At 44.1% G+C, this 18,473-nt stretch overlaps 1 protein-coding gene across 1 annotated transcript in view; it reads left to right on the forward strand.

The window, feature by feature from the left end:
• The first annotated feature begins 17,543 nt into the window (after positions 1-17,543).
• The window catches only part of LOC143981909 (uncharacterized protein C3orf38-like), a 52,459-nt gene continuing 51,529 nt past the window's right edge, over positions 17,544-18,473 (forward strand). Inside the window, exon 1 of the mRNA XM_077480123.1 lies at positions 17,544-17,745. Coding sequence (XP_077336249.1) covers positions 17,622-17,745 — 124 coding nt within the window. The 5' untranslated portion in view covers positions 17,544-17,621. The remainder of the gene's footprint in view (positions 17,746-18,473) is intronic.

An 18,473-nucleotide genomic window follows, 5' to 3' on the forward strand; every position in this document is an offset into this window, starting at 1 on the left:
TCCAAGGATCCTAATATAGGGGGAGTAGTATCACAAGACATACTAAAAGTGGGGTCGGTGGCGCTACCTTTTATATGGGCATATGTACTACTATTGTACCCTGAGTATTTTCATTTAAGCTAGTATGCCTATTGCAGAGAGAATTAGGGGGTATTAAACGTACAGTGATATAAAAAAGAAACACACTATATACGCAAAGCGTGCGTGTGCCTGTTGCAGAGAAATTTAGACGGTATCAAATATGCAGTGGTATAAAAAAGAGAAAACACACTATATACACACGAGTGCGTGTGCTATACTATATGTTGGTGCTTGTATTGACCTCCCTGACGGTATGATTATTTCTGATTTTAGGTGCTGAAAGCGGTACAATTATTTTGCATGGAAATTTGGCATTTTATATTGTAGGCCTGCAATTCTTAGGAATAACTCATCCCGGGTATGATAGTAGTTTGAAACACAAAATCATAAATTATAATATAATAAATAATTATAACTAATAATATAATAATAAAAAATATTCAATAATGTAATCAAATCAAAAACACTGAAATTTGCTCAGTTGCAGAATTGTCGCTGTCATTAGATTTAGTGCTTGATGACGAATTTCCCCAGAAATCGCTATCGCTCAATTCTGCAAGTGATTATAATTTATTATCGCTGTTTTCTAGCTGGTCTATAACCACTTTAGACATAAAGGGACACTTTTTGGTTGCTATGGACAATCTCCAAATTCCAGGCAGAAAAAACTATTTATAATATAAAACTACATGCAGGGCACTGGACATACCCCTAGGGACAAAGGGGGCGTGTAATTTTTTTTATACAGTACTGTAATCTGTAAGATTACAGTATTGTATGTTTTTACTTTTTTGAATTTGGCTCCGCTCCCGTGAGTCGGAATAGAGCTCAGTGGCACTCGGGCACTGTGTGAATTGAGCGGAGGACAGCTCGCACACACAGCGGGGAGGACATCGCAGGATCCAGGGGACAAGGTAAGTAACTCTCCCTGTATCCTGCAATGCGATCCCGAGTCTGGCTTGGGGTTACCGCTTATGATACTGAAATTCCACCCTGAGCCAGACTCGGGAATACCGCCAAGGGGGTTAATATATATGCTGACTAAATGTCCCTAATACTATATGGTGATAAATACCAATTTAGGATGATCAAATAATCATGGGGTCAGTTAGTCATCAAATGAAAAGGTGCTCAATCCCTAATCAAGGCGTACTATACATAACATGTAAATGATGTGCAGTGCAATATAACCAAACAGTACAGTGACTAACGTGCAGACGCACGTAAAAACTTTTTGTAAAGAATTATCCAAAGTCTTTATATGAAAAAATATTAAATAAAAAAAGATAATAATAATATTATCCGTGGCACCTAAATAGTGCTCAAAAAAAAAAAAAAAACAAGCAAAAAGTTGTGAAAAGTCTATATGCATAGAAAAAATTTTGTCCATAAAGTTAGTCATTAATGTGCAAAAATCCAAAAGAGATTTGAAAAAGTGACTTTCGTGCTCGTGATATCTCCAAGTGACTTGAGTGCTCCCCCTCAAGGGTCCCTACTCACCGAATCCTCACACCCCTACAGGGATAATGTGCGAGTAGTTCCACTCCCTTAAGGATGTACCGGCCCAACTCCCTCGGCTTCAGGCTCCACTCTGCACAACTCCAAGGATCAGGTTCAGGGTATATCATTCTTTCTCTCTTTCTATTTATAATGCCAGATGTCTCCAGTTATAATTCTCATAAAAAAAAACAAAGAATGACTTCCATGGTGCAGTAGTTGGAAAAAATCAATTTCCATTTATTAAAAATTTTTTATAAAATAAAACTAACACAAAAAAAATTTGGTATAAAATTGTATACAGTAACGTCCATCCAGCTCAGTATGGTAACAATCAATGCTCCACTAGCTGTTATACAATATAGCCAAAGATATAATCATATATCCCAAAAAAAGGTTTTCCAGGCTGTGTGTGACGAAACACCCATCCGGGTAATTCGTGTCCTTTTTTTGGGATCTGGCACGTCCTTTAGCCAGATTAAGGGCTCAGGGCATAACTGTCCTAGCCTATTTAGACAATCTACTTTAATAGACCATTCAGTCTCTGGTTTAAACCAAAGTTTAATCACAGCTGTAAACTACCTGGAATCTCTAGGTTGGATACTCAACCTAGAAAAATCCTCCTTAAAACCATCAAGGAGATTACAGTACTTGGGGCTGGTCATAGATACCGTACAGAAGAAGGTATTCTTACCCTAGACAAGAATCAGTTCTATAACAGGATTAATTCAAATTGTCAAAACAAAGAAAAGTCCTTCCATTCGGCTGTGCATGAGATTGTTTGGGAAAATGGTGGCCTCCTTTGAGGCTGTCCCTTCATGCAAGACTGCTACAAAACTCCATCCTGTCGGTCTGGAACAAGAAAGTTCAGGCTTTGGATTTTCCAATACGCTTATCCCCCGACGTACGTCAGAGCCTAAATTGGTGGTTTGTATCCAGCAACCTCCAAAAGGAGAAATCCTTTCTGCCAGTATCCTGGAAAGTGGTGACAACAGATGCCAGCCTTCTAGGCTGGGGAGCAGTCCTGGAAGAAGCTTCTGTCCAGGGGAGATGGTCCAAGTCAAAGAAAATCCTGCCCATCAACATTCTAGAGATTTGGGCAGTGCGTCTGGCCCTAGAATCCTGGACGCTCAGGCTACGGGATTGTCTTGTCAGGATTCAATCCGACAATGCCACGGCTGTGGCTTACATCAATCACCAAGGGGGCACAAGATGTCGTGCAGCCCAAAAAGAGATGAATCATGTTCTAGCTTGGGCAGAAAACAACATTCCTTGCCTATCAGCGATTTTCATTCCAGGAATAGAAAATTGGCAGGCGGACTACTTGAGTCACAAAAACTTATTTCCGGGAGAATGGTCCCTTGCCTATCAGCGATTTTCATTCCAGGAATAGAAAATTGGCAGGCGGACTACTTGAGTCACAAAAACGTATTTCCGGGAGAATGGTCCCTTCACCCCGACATCTTTCTAGCGATATGTCAGAGATGGGGTATTCCGGAAGTGGACCTGTTCGTATCCAGATTCAACAACAAAGTCGACAACTTTGTGTCAAGAACAAGGGATCCACTAGCATGTGGAACAGACATATTATTCTTCCCATGGGATCAGTTTTCACTGATCTATGCATTTCCTCCAGTTCTGCTATTCCGCACCTTCTCCGCAGGAACGAAAGGAGGTGATTTTGGTGGCCCAGAAGATCTTGGTTTGCCAAGGTCATAAAGATGGTGGTAGGATTCCCTTGGACTCTGCCATTATGGCCAGACCTTCTCGCACAAGGTCTGGTATTCCATCCTACCTTACGGACGCTAAATGTAACGGTTTGGCTGTTGAAACCCACATTCTAAAGGACCGTGGGTTATCCCCTTCAGTAGTGTCTACTTTGGTTAATGCCAGGAAGCCTGCTTCCAGAATCATTTACTACAAAGTCTGGAAGGCATATGTTTCCTGGTGTGATCAAGGGGTTGGCACCCCAGGAAGTATGTCATAGGTTTCATGCAAATGGGATCAGAAATTAAGCTGGCCTTGAGTACTATCAAGGACCAGATCTTGGCCTTGTCAGTTTTTTTTCAATGGCCTCTTGGTGCATAGTTTTATTCAGGGGGTAACACGGATCAAGGCACCTCTAAATCCTTGGGATTTAAATTTAGTCTTATCGGCTTTACAGAATCAGCCTTTTGAGCCTTTACAGGAAATTCCCTTGGTTCTTTTGACAAGGAAAATAATCTTTTTGGTTGCCATTTCTTCTGCTAGAAGAGTATTGGAACTAGATGCTCTGTCTTGCAAAAAGCCTTTTTTGATCATGCATAAGGATAAGGTGGTTTTGCGTCCTCATCCTGAATTCCTACCAAAAGTGGTGACAGGTTTTCATTTAAGCCAGGATATTATTCTACCTTCTTTCTTCCCAGAGCCTCAATCTAGGGAAGAGAAGGCACTACATTCCCTTGATGTAGTAAGAGCGATCAGAGTCTACAGATGTTTTGTTTGTACTGCCAGAAGATCCAAAAAGGGGACAGGCAGCATCAAAATCTACTATTTCCAAATGGATTCGTCAAGTGATTGTTCAAGCTTATGGTTTAAGGAAGAAAATTCCTCCTTTTCATGTTAAAGCACACTCTACCAGGGCAGTTAGTGCCTCTTGGGCGGTGCATCATCAGGCCTCTATGGCTCAGATCTGTAAGGCCCCAACTTGGTCTTCAGTTCATACATTTACCAGATTTTATCAAATTCATGTTAAAGGTCATGAGGATATTGCCTTTGGGCGTAGTGTACTGTAGGCTGCAGTATGAGTCCTTTAGCCTCTTTTGCCCTACTTTTTTTTTTTGTGTCTCCCTCCCTTCAGTTGCCATTGCTATGGGACATCCCACATAGTAACTACTATGGCTCTGTGTCCCCTGATGTATGAAAAGGAAACAGCTTACCTGTAAAATCCTTTTCTTTAATGTACATCAGGTGACACAGAGGTCCCTCCCTTCTTTGGTATACACTTGTATTGCTTGGCTACAAAACTGAGGTACTCCCAGTAGTGGGAAGGGTTATATAGGGAGTGCACTTCCGGTCTTAGGGTGTGCCAGTGGCCATCACCTAAAGGTGGCCTATTAACCCACATAGTAACTACTATGGCTCTGTGTCCCCTGATGTACATCAAAGAAAAGGATTTTACAGGTAAGCTGTTTTAAAAATCCTGTTTTGTCAAGAATGACTTGGTACATTTTTCCATTCGTCCTTCCTTTAATGATATGAAATTTGCCAGTATGCTGAAAAACAGCCCCACACCATGATGTTCCCACCTCCAAACTTCAATGTTCATATGGTGTTTTTGGGGTGATGTGCAGTGCCATTTGACCTCCAAATGAGGTGTGTGTTATGTCATCCAAAGAGTTCAGTTTTGGTCTCATCTGACCAGACTATATTATTCACAGTATTTCACAGGCTTTGTTAAATGTTTTGCAGCAAGCGAGAAACAAACTTCAACATGCTTTTCCTTCAGCAATGAAGTCTTGCATGGTGAGCGTGAGCGTGCATACAGGCCATGGCAGTTGAGTGCATTACTTATTTTCTTTGAAACAATTGTAACTGCTAATTCCAGGTCTTTCTGAAGCTCTCCACAAGTGGTCCTTGTCTCTTGGAAAACTCTTTTGATACTTCTTTTTACTCCTCGTTTAGGCTGGGTTGAACGAAAAAAAAAAAATGTAGTGTGTGCAAGGCTTCAGGGCCATAGTTGTATCATTATTTCCAGAGCTTGCACCCTTAAAAAAAGAGTTCCTTCCTTCCCTATCAGAGATCATTTCAACAGGCCTCTTAGTGTCTCTTGGGATTTTCAGATTTTCAGCATCAAGCATCTGTAGTCCATATTTGTAATGCTGCAACCTGGTCCTCTCTTCACGTTTACAAGTTCTGCCAGGTGGATTTTAAGGCCTCAATTGATGTAAACTTCTGCCATGAGGCGCTTCTAGGTGCTTCTGAGTGTTTTCAGGTTCTTTAAAGCTGAGGTCCAGCTTTTCGTGAAGTTTAAATAGTTTTTTTTTGGGCCAAGCTAGTCCAAATGAAGTGTTAACATCACTAAGTCATGCAGTTGCTCTCAGTGCTGCATGAACTGTATGTAGTGTCAGCTACATACAGTATAAAAGCCCTTTGTTCTGGCAGTGGGAAGCAGGCTCCCTTTGCATTCTCAAGACAAAACTGAGTCAGCCTGGGAGCTTCTCAGCCATTCATAGGAAGCTTTGCATTATCTGAATAAATACAAAGCTTACTCTGATTGGCTGAGGCGGAAATCGTGACGTCAATAATTCTTATCTTCTGGACATACGGTGACAGGGTTAGGGGTCATGGAAAGGTCAAAACTGGCCAAATCTTTTCTGCTGCATGCTCACACTGATGAGTATCTGGACAAGAACTGAGCCCATCCGGATAAAGCGATTGCACCCCCCCCCCCCCCCCCAAGCAGTTTGCACAATATACAATGGAAGACAGCTTTCTGGAAAAATCTGACTGCCACAGTGGTCTTATTTGAGTAAGACTCTTAAGTCCAAGTGTATAACGTACACTGACGTTGAAGGACCTCGCAGATAAACAGTTTAAGTCCCTCATTAAGGCATTCTTTTCCTTGGAAAGGGCGACCATACAATCTGCCCTTGAATTCATGGAGAATTGTATAGCTTTGCTGGTCTAGGCTGAGCACTTAGAAAAATAAATCAGGTTATTCCACTCAACAGCACCTGGAGCGCTTTCCTGGAGCTGGGACTTATGTCAGTCCATATAAGACGAGTACTATAGCTAAACTGCTGATCAGCAGAGCTTCGCTGCCAGAAGCAGCTGGAGTGTATGCTTTTTGAGGGTGAACACCTTTTGGCGATACGTTTATTCAAAGGGTTATGGGAGGAAAGAGCACACTCTTACCTCTAAAGAAGTGACAGAAGCAAGGTCTGTCTTTGTCTGGGTCCAAGAAGGGTTCCTTTCATTCTTTTCAGGTGGCTAAGCATACGACGTCTTGCAGAATAAATCCTGGAACACCAAGCCAGGTAAAGCCATTAACTTACTTTCCTCCCATTAAAGGGATTCTTGCACTTCTACAAGTGGAGGGAGAAGTCTGGAGGCCTTTGCAGCCACGTGGACCAAAGATCTCTCCAATGTCTGGGTTTAAAACATTGTGTCCATAGGCTCCATTGTGTCCATATAACTCCTCCACGCTTCTTGCTGTCAAGTGTGCCTGCTGCATCTGAAAAACAAAGCAGCATTGTGTTTTGGAAATTTTCTTAGGATGTGCGACTATGTGGCAGATGAGTTTTAATGTTGATAAATGTAAAGTTATGCACTTGGGGGCTAAGACTTTGCATGCATCATACATACTGGGGGGGGGGGGGGTTACAACTGGGGAAATACATAGTAGAGAAGGATCTGGGGATTTTGGTTGATCAAAAGCTCAATAATATCATGCAATGCCAAGCTGCGGTTTCCAAAGCAAGCAAAGTCCTTTCTTGTATTAAGAGAGGTATGGACTTCAGAGAGAGAGATATAATTTTACCCCTGTACAAATCATTAGTGTGACCTCATCTGGAACATGCTGTTTAGTTTTGAGCACCATTTCTCAAAAAGAGTATCGGGGAACTGGAGAAAGTGCAGAGAAGGGCAACCAAACTTATAAGAGGCATGGAGGAGCCCAGCTATGATAACAGATTCGAGGAACTGAATTCTCTCTTGAGAAGAGGAGATAAGGGGGGGATATGATCAACATGCTAAAATATATAAGGGGTCCATATAGTGAAATTGGTGTTGAGTTATTCATTTTACAGTCAATGCAGAGGACAAGAAGTCATTGCTTATGGCTAGAGGAAAATAGATTTCATCTCCAAATACGGAAAGGTTTCTTCGCAGTAAGAGCTGTGAAATAGGCTCCCTCCAGAGGTGGTTCTGGCCAGTTTAGTAGATTGCTTTAAGAAAGGGCTGGGTTCTTTCCTAAATGTACATAATACAACTGAGTACTAACATGTATAGGTAAAGTTGATTCAGGGAAAATCCGATTGCCTCTCTGGGGTTAAGAAGGAATTTTTTTCCCCTGCTGCAGCAAATTGGATCATGCTTTGCTGGAGTTTTTTATTTTATTTTATTTTTTTGCCTTCCTCTGGCTCAACTGTGGGTATAGGATTGTGTATATGGGACTGTATGATATTATTTTTCAGCGGCGCATTGCGAGGGGAATAAGGCTTACCTGTAGGTAAAAAAAAAAGATTTTTTTTTTTTTTACCTACAGGTAAGCCTTATTATAGGCTTATCTGTAGGTAAAAGTTAAAAAAATTACTACACAACCACTTTAAGACCCCTACTTACCTAGGTGGATGCAGCATTGTTCCAATGCTGTATCTGTCCCCTGTGCACCTCTAAAACTGAGAACGGAGCGATCGAACACCCGATTGCTCAGTTCTCACAGCTCCCTGAGCAGAAGAGCTGATGGACTGTCAGTCCAAACAAGCTTTGGCTGTACTTCTCGTTTAATGCATAGAATGCATTAAGATTAAAAAACCTTCTGACTTTAAAACCACTTTAACTTGCCAGACCTTTATTATTGTGTATTTATAAATAAATTAATAAAAATCGAAATAATCTCGTTAGAGCCTTTCCACGCATCTATGTCTCTGTCAGAGCCTTTGCACACTTCTGTGTCCCCCTCGCAGTCTTTCCACACTTCTGTGTCCCCGTCAGAGCCTTTCCGCACTTCTCTGTCCCCATCAGAGCCTTTCCGCACTTCTCTGTCCCCATCAGAGCCTTTTCTCACTTCTGTGTCCCCATCAGAGCCTTTCCGCACGTCTGTGTCCCCATTAGAGCCTTTCCGCGCTTGTGTGTCCCCTTCAGATCCCCATCAGAGTCAGATCACCACCACCCCAGATACCCCCATTCTGATCACACCCCCCACATCTCTCCACTCTGATCACACCCCCCCCCCCCCTCCTCATACCTCTCCCCTAACACACCCCTCCACCATCACACACACCTTTGGGTTTTGCAGTCCTGCAGAGAGTTCCTCCTAATCCCACGGCTCCTCCTCCAGATGATGTCAGTGGAGGAATCTGCAGCACACCAGGGTGGGTTAGCCATAGCTCCCAACTGTCCCTGATTTGGAGCAATGTCCCTCTGTCCCTCATTCCTCCTCATTTGTCCCTCATTTTGGTCTGATCTTTAGACTTGATAATAAAATGCATTTTTTATCTATCAAAAAGTGTTTCCAGTACTAAACCTTTCATATGATTTCTAAATTGCTGCATTTCTAAATTCCAAAAGCCAATATAAAGGAATAGTAGTGGTAAAAAAATCACTTGTGGGTTTAACCAATCAATTCTCCTTTAAGGGGATGTGGCAATGGGGTGTGTCCTATGCCTGCATGCTTTTGCTGATAGGTGTCCCTCATTCCCATCTCAAAAAGTTGGGAGGTATGGGGTTAGCTGTCACTGGAGCAGGCACAATACCTCTATACAAATCTGGCTGTGGCAGCTGCACAGAGCGGAAGCCTCCTCCACTCCAACCTCATCCTCTGCTGCCACTCCCCCAGCCCAACCTCCTCCACTGCTGCCACTCCCCCAGCCCAACCTCCTCCACTGCTGCCACTCCCCCAGCCCAACCTCCTCCACTGCTGCCACTCCACCAGTTTGACTCCAGCTCGCACAGCCAGACCACATCCATGCTGACCGACAGCATGGCCCCTCCTCCTCCCTGCAAGCATGGGAATCCATCCTACCGCTTCCCCTTCCTCTGCCTCATTGGATCCGCTCTGTTAGCGGCACACATACATCGCCCGGCCTGCCTTCTGCTCTGTCCCACTGCCTAAAGTGCACGGGAGAATTGAAGCAGGCAGTCTCTGAATGAGCTGCGGGCCTGGATAAAACATCCAAGCGGCCTGGGGTTTGGAGACCCCTGCTATATAGGGAAAAGTAAAGCCAGCCCCAGCAATATGTGAAGAGTGTAGTCCTCATCTGGAGGCCTTGCACTGAAAGACATTTTGGGACTATAGATCCCAGGAGGATTGTGGAGTTTACTAAAGTTGGAGATTGCTAAATCTGGTGCAGCTCTGCATAGAAACCAATCAGTATATACAGTAAAGCAAAGGGATGGAGGTCATCAGCTCACTATTGCCAAAAGCAAAAAAAAAAAAAAAACCCTGGTGGTGGACTTTTTAGGCACATAAAAAATAAAATAGTATCTTAGTACAAATATTTTATTAGTTGTATACATAAAAACATATTACTCATATAACATGTGGCATTCAAAGTGCATCTTATAGCGTTTAACAATAATGTACATACAGTAGTATGAAATGCTCATGCACCATCACTATTGAGTAGCTGCTGTACCATGCTGAATATGTTCCTACTGGTGCAGCGTCCCTTATGCTGCGTACACACGTAGCAGACTATCCCGCGGACTTAGTCGGGCGGACTTTCCGAACTAGCTACTTGCCCACACGCGGTACTTTTACAGCGGACTAATACGGCATACTAAGTCCGCCAGACTATGAGCCGTACTTTTGAAATGAACGGACTCGCCCACACACGCGGAGGAATGTCCGCTCATTTTGAGCGCGTCTCCAGGTAGCCGGGACCAGCGAAGGAGGCGTCGCTGGCCCCCGTCACCTGGTATGGACTTAAAGGGGAATCCCTATGCCGAAAAATCAGTCCCCCCCCAAGCTCCATATCAGACCCTTATCCGAGCACGCTACCTGGCCGGCCAGGAAAGGGGGTGGGGACGAGCGCCCCACCCCCCTCCTGAGCCATACCAGGCCGCATGCCCTCAACATGGGGGGGGTGCCTTGGGGTAGGGGGGCCACGCGGCCCCCCCACCCCAAAGCACCTTGTCCCAATGTTGATGAGGACAAGGGCCTCTTCCCAACAACCCTGGCCGTTGGTTGTCGGGGTCTGCGGGCGGGAGGCTTATCGGAATCAGGGAGCCCCCTTTAATAAGGGGGCCCCGGATCCCAGCCCCCCACCCTATGTGAATGAGTATGGGGTACAATGTACCCCTACCCGATCACCTGTGAAAAAAAGTAAAAAAAAAACACAACACACAAGGGTTAAAATAGTTTATTGCACAGCTCCGGGGGTCTTCTTCCATCTTCGGGGGTCTTCTCGCCGGACTCCTCCGCTATCTTCTGCTAGCTCTTTTACTAGCAGAGGAGCCCATCTTTCTTCTTCGTCGCCACCCTCTTCTTCCGACTTTAGGGATCTTGTCCCCCTCTTCGGTTCTTCTTGCCTGGCCACCGCGCCTTCTTCTAGCTCTTTTATAAGCGGTGGCCCGCTCTTCTGTCGCCGCTTCCGCTGTCGCCATCTTCTGTTTTTCTCTTCAGGAGATGTTGCCTCGTCGCTGTCTCTGGTCACAATGACAGAGACGCGGCGTGCGGCGACTAATATAGGGACATCATCGGATGATGTCCCCACCCATTATGATGTCACAGTCCCAGCATCCTTCTCTGGGCGGGGAAAAGTCCGTTCATTTCAAAAGTATGGCGGACTGGCACACACACGGCTGTATTGTCCGCCGAAATGCTAGTCCAGGGGACAGATTGGACTGCAAAAATACTTTCTTAGTCCACCGGACTTTTGGGTAAAAAAAAGCCTACACACGGGCGGATTGTCCGGCGGACTTGAGTCCGCCAGACTTTTCCACCGGATTGTTTGATTGTGTGTACGAGGCATAAGTTTGCAGACTCACCAGGTTGGTGCAGTTTCCGTAAGCTAAACCTTGAACTCAAAAAGAAAGAGAGGAAAAGGGAATCCTCTAAAAAGAGCTACGGGCGGACCAGACTGCTTGAAAAAGGTATAATTTTATCGCACAAAAAGAAAATTAGTTGTGCATATTACAAATACTAAATACCCATCACCAAAACCTTAGCGTATTTAAACGTTAATAAGACAATGTTGTCTAGTAAAATCAATTACTTCACATATGGTGCATGCATGCATCAGATACCCACTGTAAAGCTACCTAATGAGATGAACAAAAAATGGCAGGTGATTAGCTCACGGATCCCGGTGAGTATCACCGTTGATCAGTGTGCTCAGCCAGTTAGTGGTGGTGCTCAAAGGGCCTCCCAACTGGGGAGATACACAAGGGAAATGATGGAATTCGCTGTACATTTGAAGTCACTGGGATGGTGTGTTGCTAGTTAGCTGAGTGAACTGGTATTAGGTCCTGTATAGAAGGTGGCATATCGCCACTAGTTGCTGGACTGTCCAGATAGTGAAAAATGTGTAAATGAGGAAAAATACCACGCTAAACCCTAAAAGTGAAAATGAGGCTGCTAACACACAAAGTCCCAATAGTAATGTTGCAAAATAAGTGTAGCGCTAAAAGAAACCCAACAGGTGTCACGATGAAAGTATCAAAGTGAATAGATTAAGGATAACCTATGAAACATAAATAAATAATATAATATAATTTCACAGTGATGTACAAATGCCAAACATAAATCAAATGGCCAATGTCCGCATATAAAAAGTCCACTGGGTAGAGGGATATCTCTAAGTCCCAAACAGAGGTAAATATGTGATCACAGCAGGCTAAGATGACAATGCAGGTAAGAATTAAAAAGTGATCACGAACAATGGTATAAAAAGCAATGTGGGAAGCACGAGGGCCAGCACCTCCTGCTTCCCACATTGCTTTTTATACCATTTTTCGTGATCACTTTTTAATTCTTGCCTGCATTCTATTGTATGGCAATTTTTTTTATTTTAATAAACCTACTGTGGTTGATCTACGCCATGTGGGGCTTTTGTCCTTTTTCTTTCACCATGTTTGAGTATTGATTATTGCCCCCTGAGCACCTTGTCTGGGACTGGTTTGGATTCTTTGGGAACCTCCGCTCTGGAACCATCGCTCTGGAACTACCATCCAATTCCATCCAGATTGGCGTTACAGTCTTCGTGCCTTTTTCCAGCCTGGCATCATCCTGTGCGTCCATCTATTCTGGTAATGCTGCGTACACACGATCAGACTATCCGGCGGACCAGAGTCCGCTGGACAATCCGCCCGTGTGTCGACGACGACGACAGAAGACCGAGCCACCGCTAGTAAAAGAGCTATAGGAAGAAAGCAGAGACCCGAACCGAAGAGGGGGACAAGACCCCCGAAGTCGGAAGAAGACCCCCGGACGGCGACGAAGAAGAAAGCCGGGCTCCTCCACTAGTAAAAGAGCTAGCAAAAGGGCAGAAGATAGCAGAGGAGTCCGGCGAGAAGACCCCCCAAAATGGAAGAAGACACCTGGAGCTGTGCAATAAATTATTTTAAAACTTTGTGTTGTGTTTTATTTAAATTGTGTTCACCAGGTGAATGGGGAGGGGTACATTGTACCCCATACTCATTCACATAGGGTGGGGGGCCAGTATCTGGGGGCTCCCAGATTCCAATAAGCCCCCCGCCAGCAGACCCTTGTCCTCATCAACATGGGGACAAGGTGCTTTGGGATGGGGGGGCCGCAGGGCCCTCCCTTCCCCAAAGCACCCCCCTATGTTGAGGGCACGTGGCCTGGTACGGCTCAGGAGGGGGGGCGCTCGCTCCTCCCCACCCCCTTTTCTGACTGGCCGGGTTGCGCGCTCGGATAAAGGTCTTATATGGACCTTGGGGGGGGGGGGACGCCCACGCCCTTTTTTCATTGACTTCCTTCACTAGTCCCGGCTACCTGGAGCCGCGTTCAAAATGAACGGACTTTCCTCCGTGTGTGGGCAAGTCCGTTCATTTCGAAAGTACGGCGGACTCCCGCCATAGTGCGGGTGTGTGTGGGCAGGTCCGCTCGTTCGGAAAGTCTGGCGGTTTGTCCGCCAGACTGAGTCCGCCGGATAGTCTGATCGTGTGTACGCGGCATAAGAGTATCCATTCCTTCATCAGAATATGTTTTATGATTTCATCTTAGCCTGCTGTGATCACATGATATTTGCCTCTGTTTGGGACTTAGAGCTATCCCTTGTTTCATAGTTTATCCTTGATCTATTCACTTTGATACTTTCATCGTGAAACCTGGTGGGTCTAGATTAGGGCTGAAACAACTAATCGATTAATCGACAACTAATCGATTATGAAATTAATCGATTACTATTTTCATAATCAGTTAATCGGCCAGTAACATAATGGGGTTAAAAAAAACTAAAACAAGCCCTTTATAGTACAAAAATATAATCACTACTGTAAATATTACTTTCACTCTTCTACAGTAAAAAAATTAACCCCTTCCAGTAATTATCTACTTTTTTTTGTACTGTTTTTTTTTATAAAGGGCTAATTTTAGTCTTTTTAATCCCATTATGTTACTAAACGTCTTGGCCTGGTTCACATCTATATGCTTATTGATGCTTTTTGCAGAAACACACTACAGTTCATTTACATGGTTTCCTATGGGACACGTTCATATCTGTGCTTTTTTCAGCCGCTGCATATTTGGAAAGGGTCAGGGACTTTTAATGCAAAACGGTGCTTTTTTGGTTTAATATACTTCAATGGAGAAGCTGCAGAAAAGACTTAATGAATTTTTGCAGCAATTTGTGTTTTTAAATCTGCCCAAAAAAATGCAAAAAAACGCAAATTGCAGTAAAATCACGTGCGCATAAATCAAACAGCACCGCAAAAAGCACTGCAGAAACAGATAAAAAGCAAAAACTGCATGGGTGTGTACCGAGCCTTATGCTGGCCTCACGGATCAATTTTCAAGTGAGAATATTCAGATGAAAAATCTTTGTACATTCGCTGAATGAAAGAATTTTTGGGAAATTTTCACTTCATTTCTGAACAAAAAACACGTACACTGTCTGAAAATTCCTTTGACCGAGAAGTTTTCTATGATTTCCAAATTTTCCTGTCACTGTGGTTGAAAATTAACGTCAATTTGACCCACTTTTTAATCAATAATCGGCCAACTAATCGATTATGAAAATAATCGTTAGTTGCAGCCCTAGTCCAGATAGTCGGTAACTAGTAAGACCAAATAGTTCAAAGCTAAAGCACAGTACAGTCCCAGGATATAAGCAGCTGAGGACAGTTGCCTCAAATCAGAACACGCATGATAATGACAGGTATAGAGCAGAATCACACGGACCACTGGTCCTTTCACCCAGCCAAGGTACACAAAGAACGTTGGTGCACAGACAAGTGTCCCGATGTCTCCACAGATGTCCACAGATGGCTGAGGGTCATGGACTGCTTAAGGCTTTTGCGGCTGAAGTAGTATACTGCTGACTAGGGATGAGCTCAGGCGTGTTCGCATGGAACACGTGCAGAGCCCGCCAGGAAGTGAGCGCAGCGCTGCGCTAATCACAGGCAGTGAGACATTGCCCGATCTCTGCAGCCACGCATCGGGGCAATGTCTCACTGCCTGTAATTAGCGCAGCGCTGCGCTCACTTCCTGGCGAGCTCTGCACGTGTTCCATGCGAACCCGCCTGAGCTCATCCCTACTGCTGACTTTCGATCCAGATGGCTTGGCTGGGGGTTCTGCTAGACGCTATGTAGTGCTGTCAGTTATCCCAGGCTCTGTCCTGTTTGGCTAGCCAAAGATGGCTGCTGCTGACTTCACACCAGTAGTACACTGCGCACATGTGCTGGTGTGACATGATGCATCATCTATGACGAAAAAAATCACCGTCGTGGTATAAGGTCCGACATGTTTCACCCAATTACATGGGTTTTATCAAGGATGGGAGTGGTCAGTGGCCAGCATCTATTTCTACTATTCATGTGCAACACATTGTTAATTAGAATTTTCTATTCTCAAAGCAGCCACTAGATGTCAGCCTCCCATAGTAAATACCACACATATATATTTTACTCTGCCATTGGTCATAGAAATCAATCAGCTTGCAGTTTTTTTTTTTGTCAAAGCTTGATCAATCAAGCTGAACTTAGAAGCTGATTGGCTACCATGCACAGCCGCACCAGATTTTGCACTCTCCAGTTTTAGTAAATCAACACCTGTATGAAAGGAGGAAAAGGAAGGAGAAACCTGGGCTCAAGGTAGTTTTGTGTGGGAGGACCTCTGCCTTGTGCTAAGCGGTGTCAGGCACACATAGTCCAGACATCCCAACCTGCAAAAACTCATTTCAGGGAGGTGGCAAACTGATTTTAGGGAGGTGGCAAACTGATTTCAGGGAGGTGGTACTTTGCGCCCGCAAGTGCCCCCCACCCCCCACGGCAAAATATTTTTTAAATCACTTTCTTAAGATTTTTTTGCAGTGCTTCTGGGGAAGGGGATGGGGGGTGGGTGGCAGTGGATGGTGTCAGTAGTTTTTTTATTTTTGTAATAATTGATTTTTTTACAATTTCATTTGTTTTAAAAAAAAATTCACAATGCTTTTGACAGCGAGAGACAGTGCTGGCTGCTGGGATAAGAGACTGCATCTGTCAATGAATCTCATGCTGTGCTGTTGTGAACTACAGAACCCAGCATACATATTCTATCTAGTCTGCTGTACTGAACTCTGATCCTGTGGTACAGATGATTGGCACCCCTGCTGGTGAGACCTGTTCAGAGACTGCTGCTGGACACTCGGTTCAGGGGGAGGACTCTTTCACCAGTCTACCAGGGATCACCTGGAGTTTGGAGAGCCCCCTACTGTAGTGAGAGGGCACTGGTCTCAATCTTGTTACCCTGATTTGGGGTTTAGTTTGGAAATGTTCACCCCTTTACCATTGAATAACAAAATTGATTGGAGCGCTCCAATGTAGGACTCTGGGCCCCAACACTAGCCAACATCTAATACCACACTGGTCTGTGGGAGAAATTGTAGAGAGGTTATTTCCCCCCCCCCCCCCCCCAGTTAGGATTCAGGTATTTGTGGGTTTTGGGTCCAGACGTATGCAGGCAGGTACAGTCTATTTTCTCCACTGGAGGTGGCACCTGTCCGCAACAGCAATGCAGATGGGGGAGAAAGTCACGGGGAACCTAGTTCCTCTATGGTTTCCTCAGTCACAGGAAGACAGCTATCTGAATGGATGCTGGCACCCCATGTGATTTTGCCAGCATCTTGGGTCAGGCAGAGTCTATTTAAGACCCTGGTTCATGGGTTCGGCACACATTTTGCGTGTGACTATTGTAGGGACAGGGAACCTGTCTGACAGGAACAATATATAGAGTCAGGAAAAGGTTTTTGAGGAGTAGGGAAAGTGTATAGACCACTCCAAACCTCTGAAAAGCTTCCCCTTTTAGTATGAACAGGCCAGACCGCATTCTGCTCTGCTGTTGGCATCTCTGAGTCTGCAGTCAACTGTTCCACCACTGCTACATCTTGTGAGTGTTCCTGGTGGGGTTGCCTTCCCACTGAATACTGAAAACAGCACCAATGGGACCAGCGCTCAATGGTCCCATTGAGTGCTGTTTTCAGTATCCAATTTGTGCAAACTTTTCTCCAGAAGTTATCAGCTGCACTGGACACCTGACAAATTTTATCTTTGATTATGACAGGATAATGGTTTGATATGACTGTCCATTTTAGCTCTGAAGTTTTCTGTTGATTTTTGCCTTCCCACTGGGCCTGTTGTGTATTGCTGGACTTTTGTTACTATATATACTTGTTTTACTGCACTTGGACTCAGTGTGATTTCTGCCCACTGCATCACGCTGCACCTACCCACACATACTTGGTTCTTGCATTGTTTTTATTGTGCTGTACAAATTTGCTTTACTTTCTGACTGTTTAATACTTTCCCCCATTTTTGTTGGCTTGTTAGGTGTGCAGCCCAAATAGATTTCACGGCATTGCCGGAATCGGGTCAAATCAGGGAACCCATACATTAGCAGCTCCTTTGGAGGTAAGCACTACAAACAACTGTAAGTGGATCAGTAGGTGTACACCAGCAGAATCGCCAAAACTTTAGGTGGATCAGTAAGTAAGTGCATGCCAGCAGAATCAGAATCTTTGTGTCACAATAAACACATCTAGAAGGAAATAATAATCCGCCCTGATCTGGCATTTGACTGCAGTGACTAGTTTCACTTTCATTTATCTTTTACTTCGTCATTTAGTTGAGGGAAGTTTAGAACATCGGTCTGCTTCTCTCCCGAGTTTCTTCGTTCATCATGGATCTCAGTACTTCTGAGAGAATTGGTTGTCGGACAATACTGCAGCAGCTGGATGTGATTGATTTAGACTCTCTGTACAAGACCGTCAGCAAAACCAAAACAGCATACTATGGCAAAGCAGGTGAGATGTTCCTAAAGCCAAGTGAGACATTAAACAATACAGGCATACCCCATTTTTAAGTACACAATGGGGTTTATTTACTAAAGCTGGAAAGTGCGAAATCAGGCTCACTTCTGCATAGAAACCAATCAGCTTCCAGGTTTTATTACTAAAGCGTAATTGAACAAGCTGGGGTTAGAAGCTCATTGGTTTCTATAAAGAAGTGAGCCTGATTTTGGATTTTCCAGCTTTAGTAAATAAACCCCATTGTGTACTTAAAAGTGGGGTATGCCTGAACACAGATTAATAATCAGGACACATGTTTTGTAGTCAACACACACCGTTCATTCCTATATACACAGAAGTTAGGTATGGAAGTGTTAGAATTTGTACAATGAACAGTGGGGGGACTTAGTGGCTTGGCTCATAACAAAACTAAGTTTCTTCATTTAAAAAAATATATCACAGATCATGCCTGATCAGGAATTCCTGGGATTTGTCAATGGTATTTTTTATTCCAGGAAATATCCTGTACTACTAAATGTCTCTTTAACTGTATGTTATATTGCTAAATTTAAACAGTAACTTCACTTTTATTTAGAAAAAGCAGTCCCCTCTGGGGGATCTATGTACATTACAAGGATTTTAACAAACTTTGTTGCACATTCCTACATTTTGTTATTATGAAGAAAAATCTGTTTGTTTGTGAATGTGACTTTTTAATTATTGACCAGCTTCTTCACCTGCAG

This window comes from Lithobates pipiens, unplaced genomic scaffold (genome assembly GCF_037356315.1).
Source record: "Lithobates pipiens isolate NorthernLeopardFrog02 unplaced genomic scaffold, aLitPip1_a1.2 Scaffold_16, whole genome shotgun sequence".
Taxonomy (NCBI): domain Eukaryota; kingdom Metazoa; phylum Chordata; class Amphibia; order Anura; family Ranidae; genus Lithobates; species Lithobates pipiens.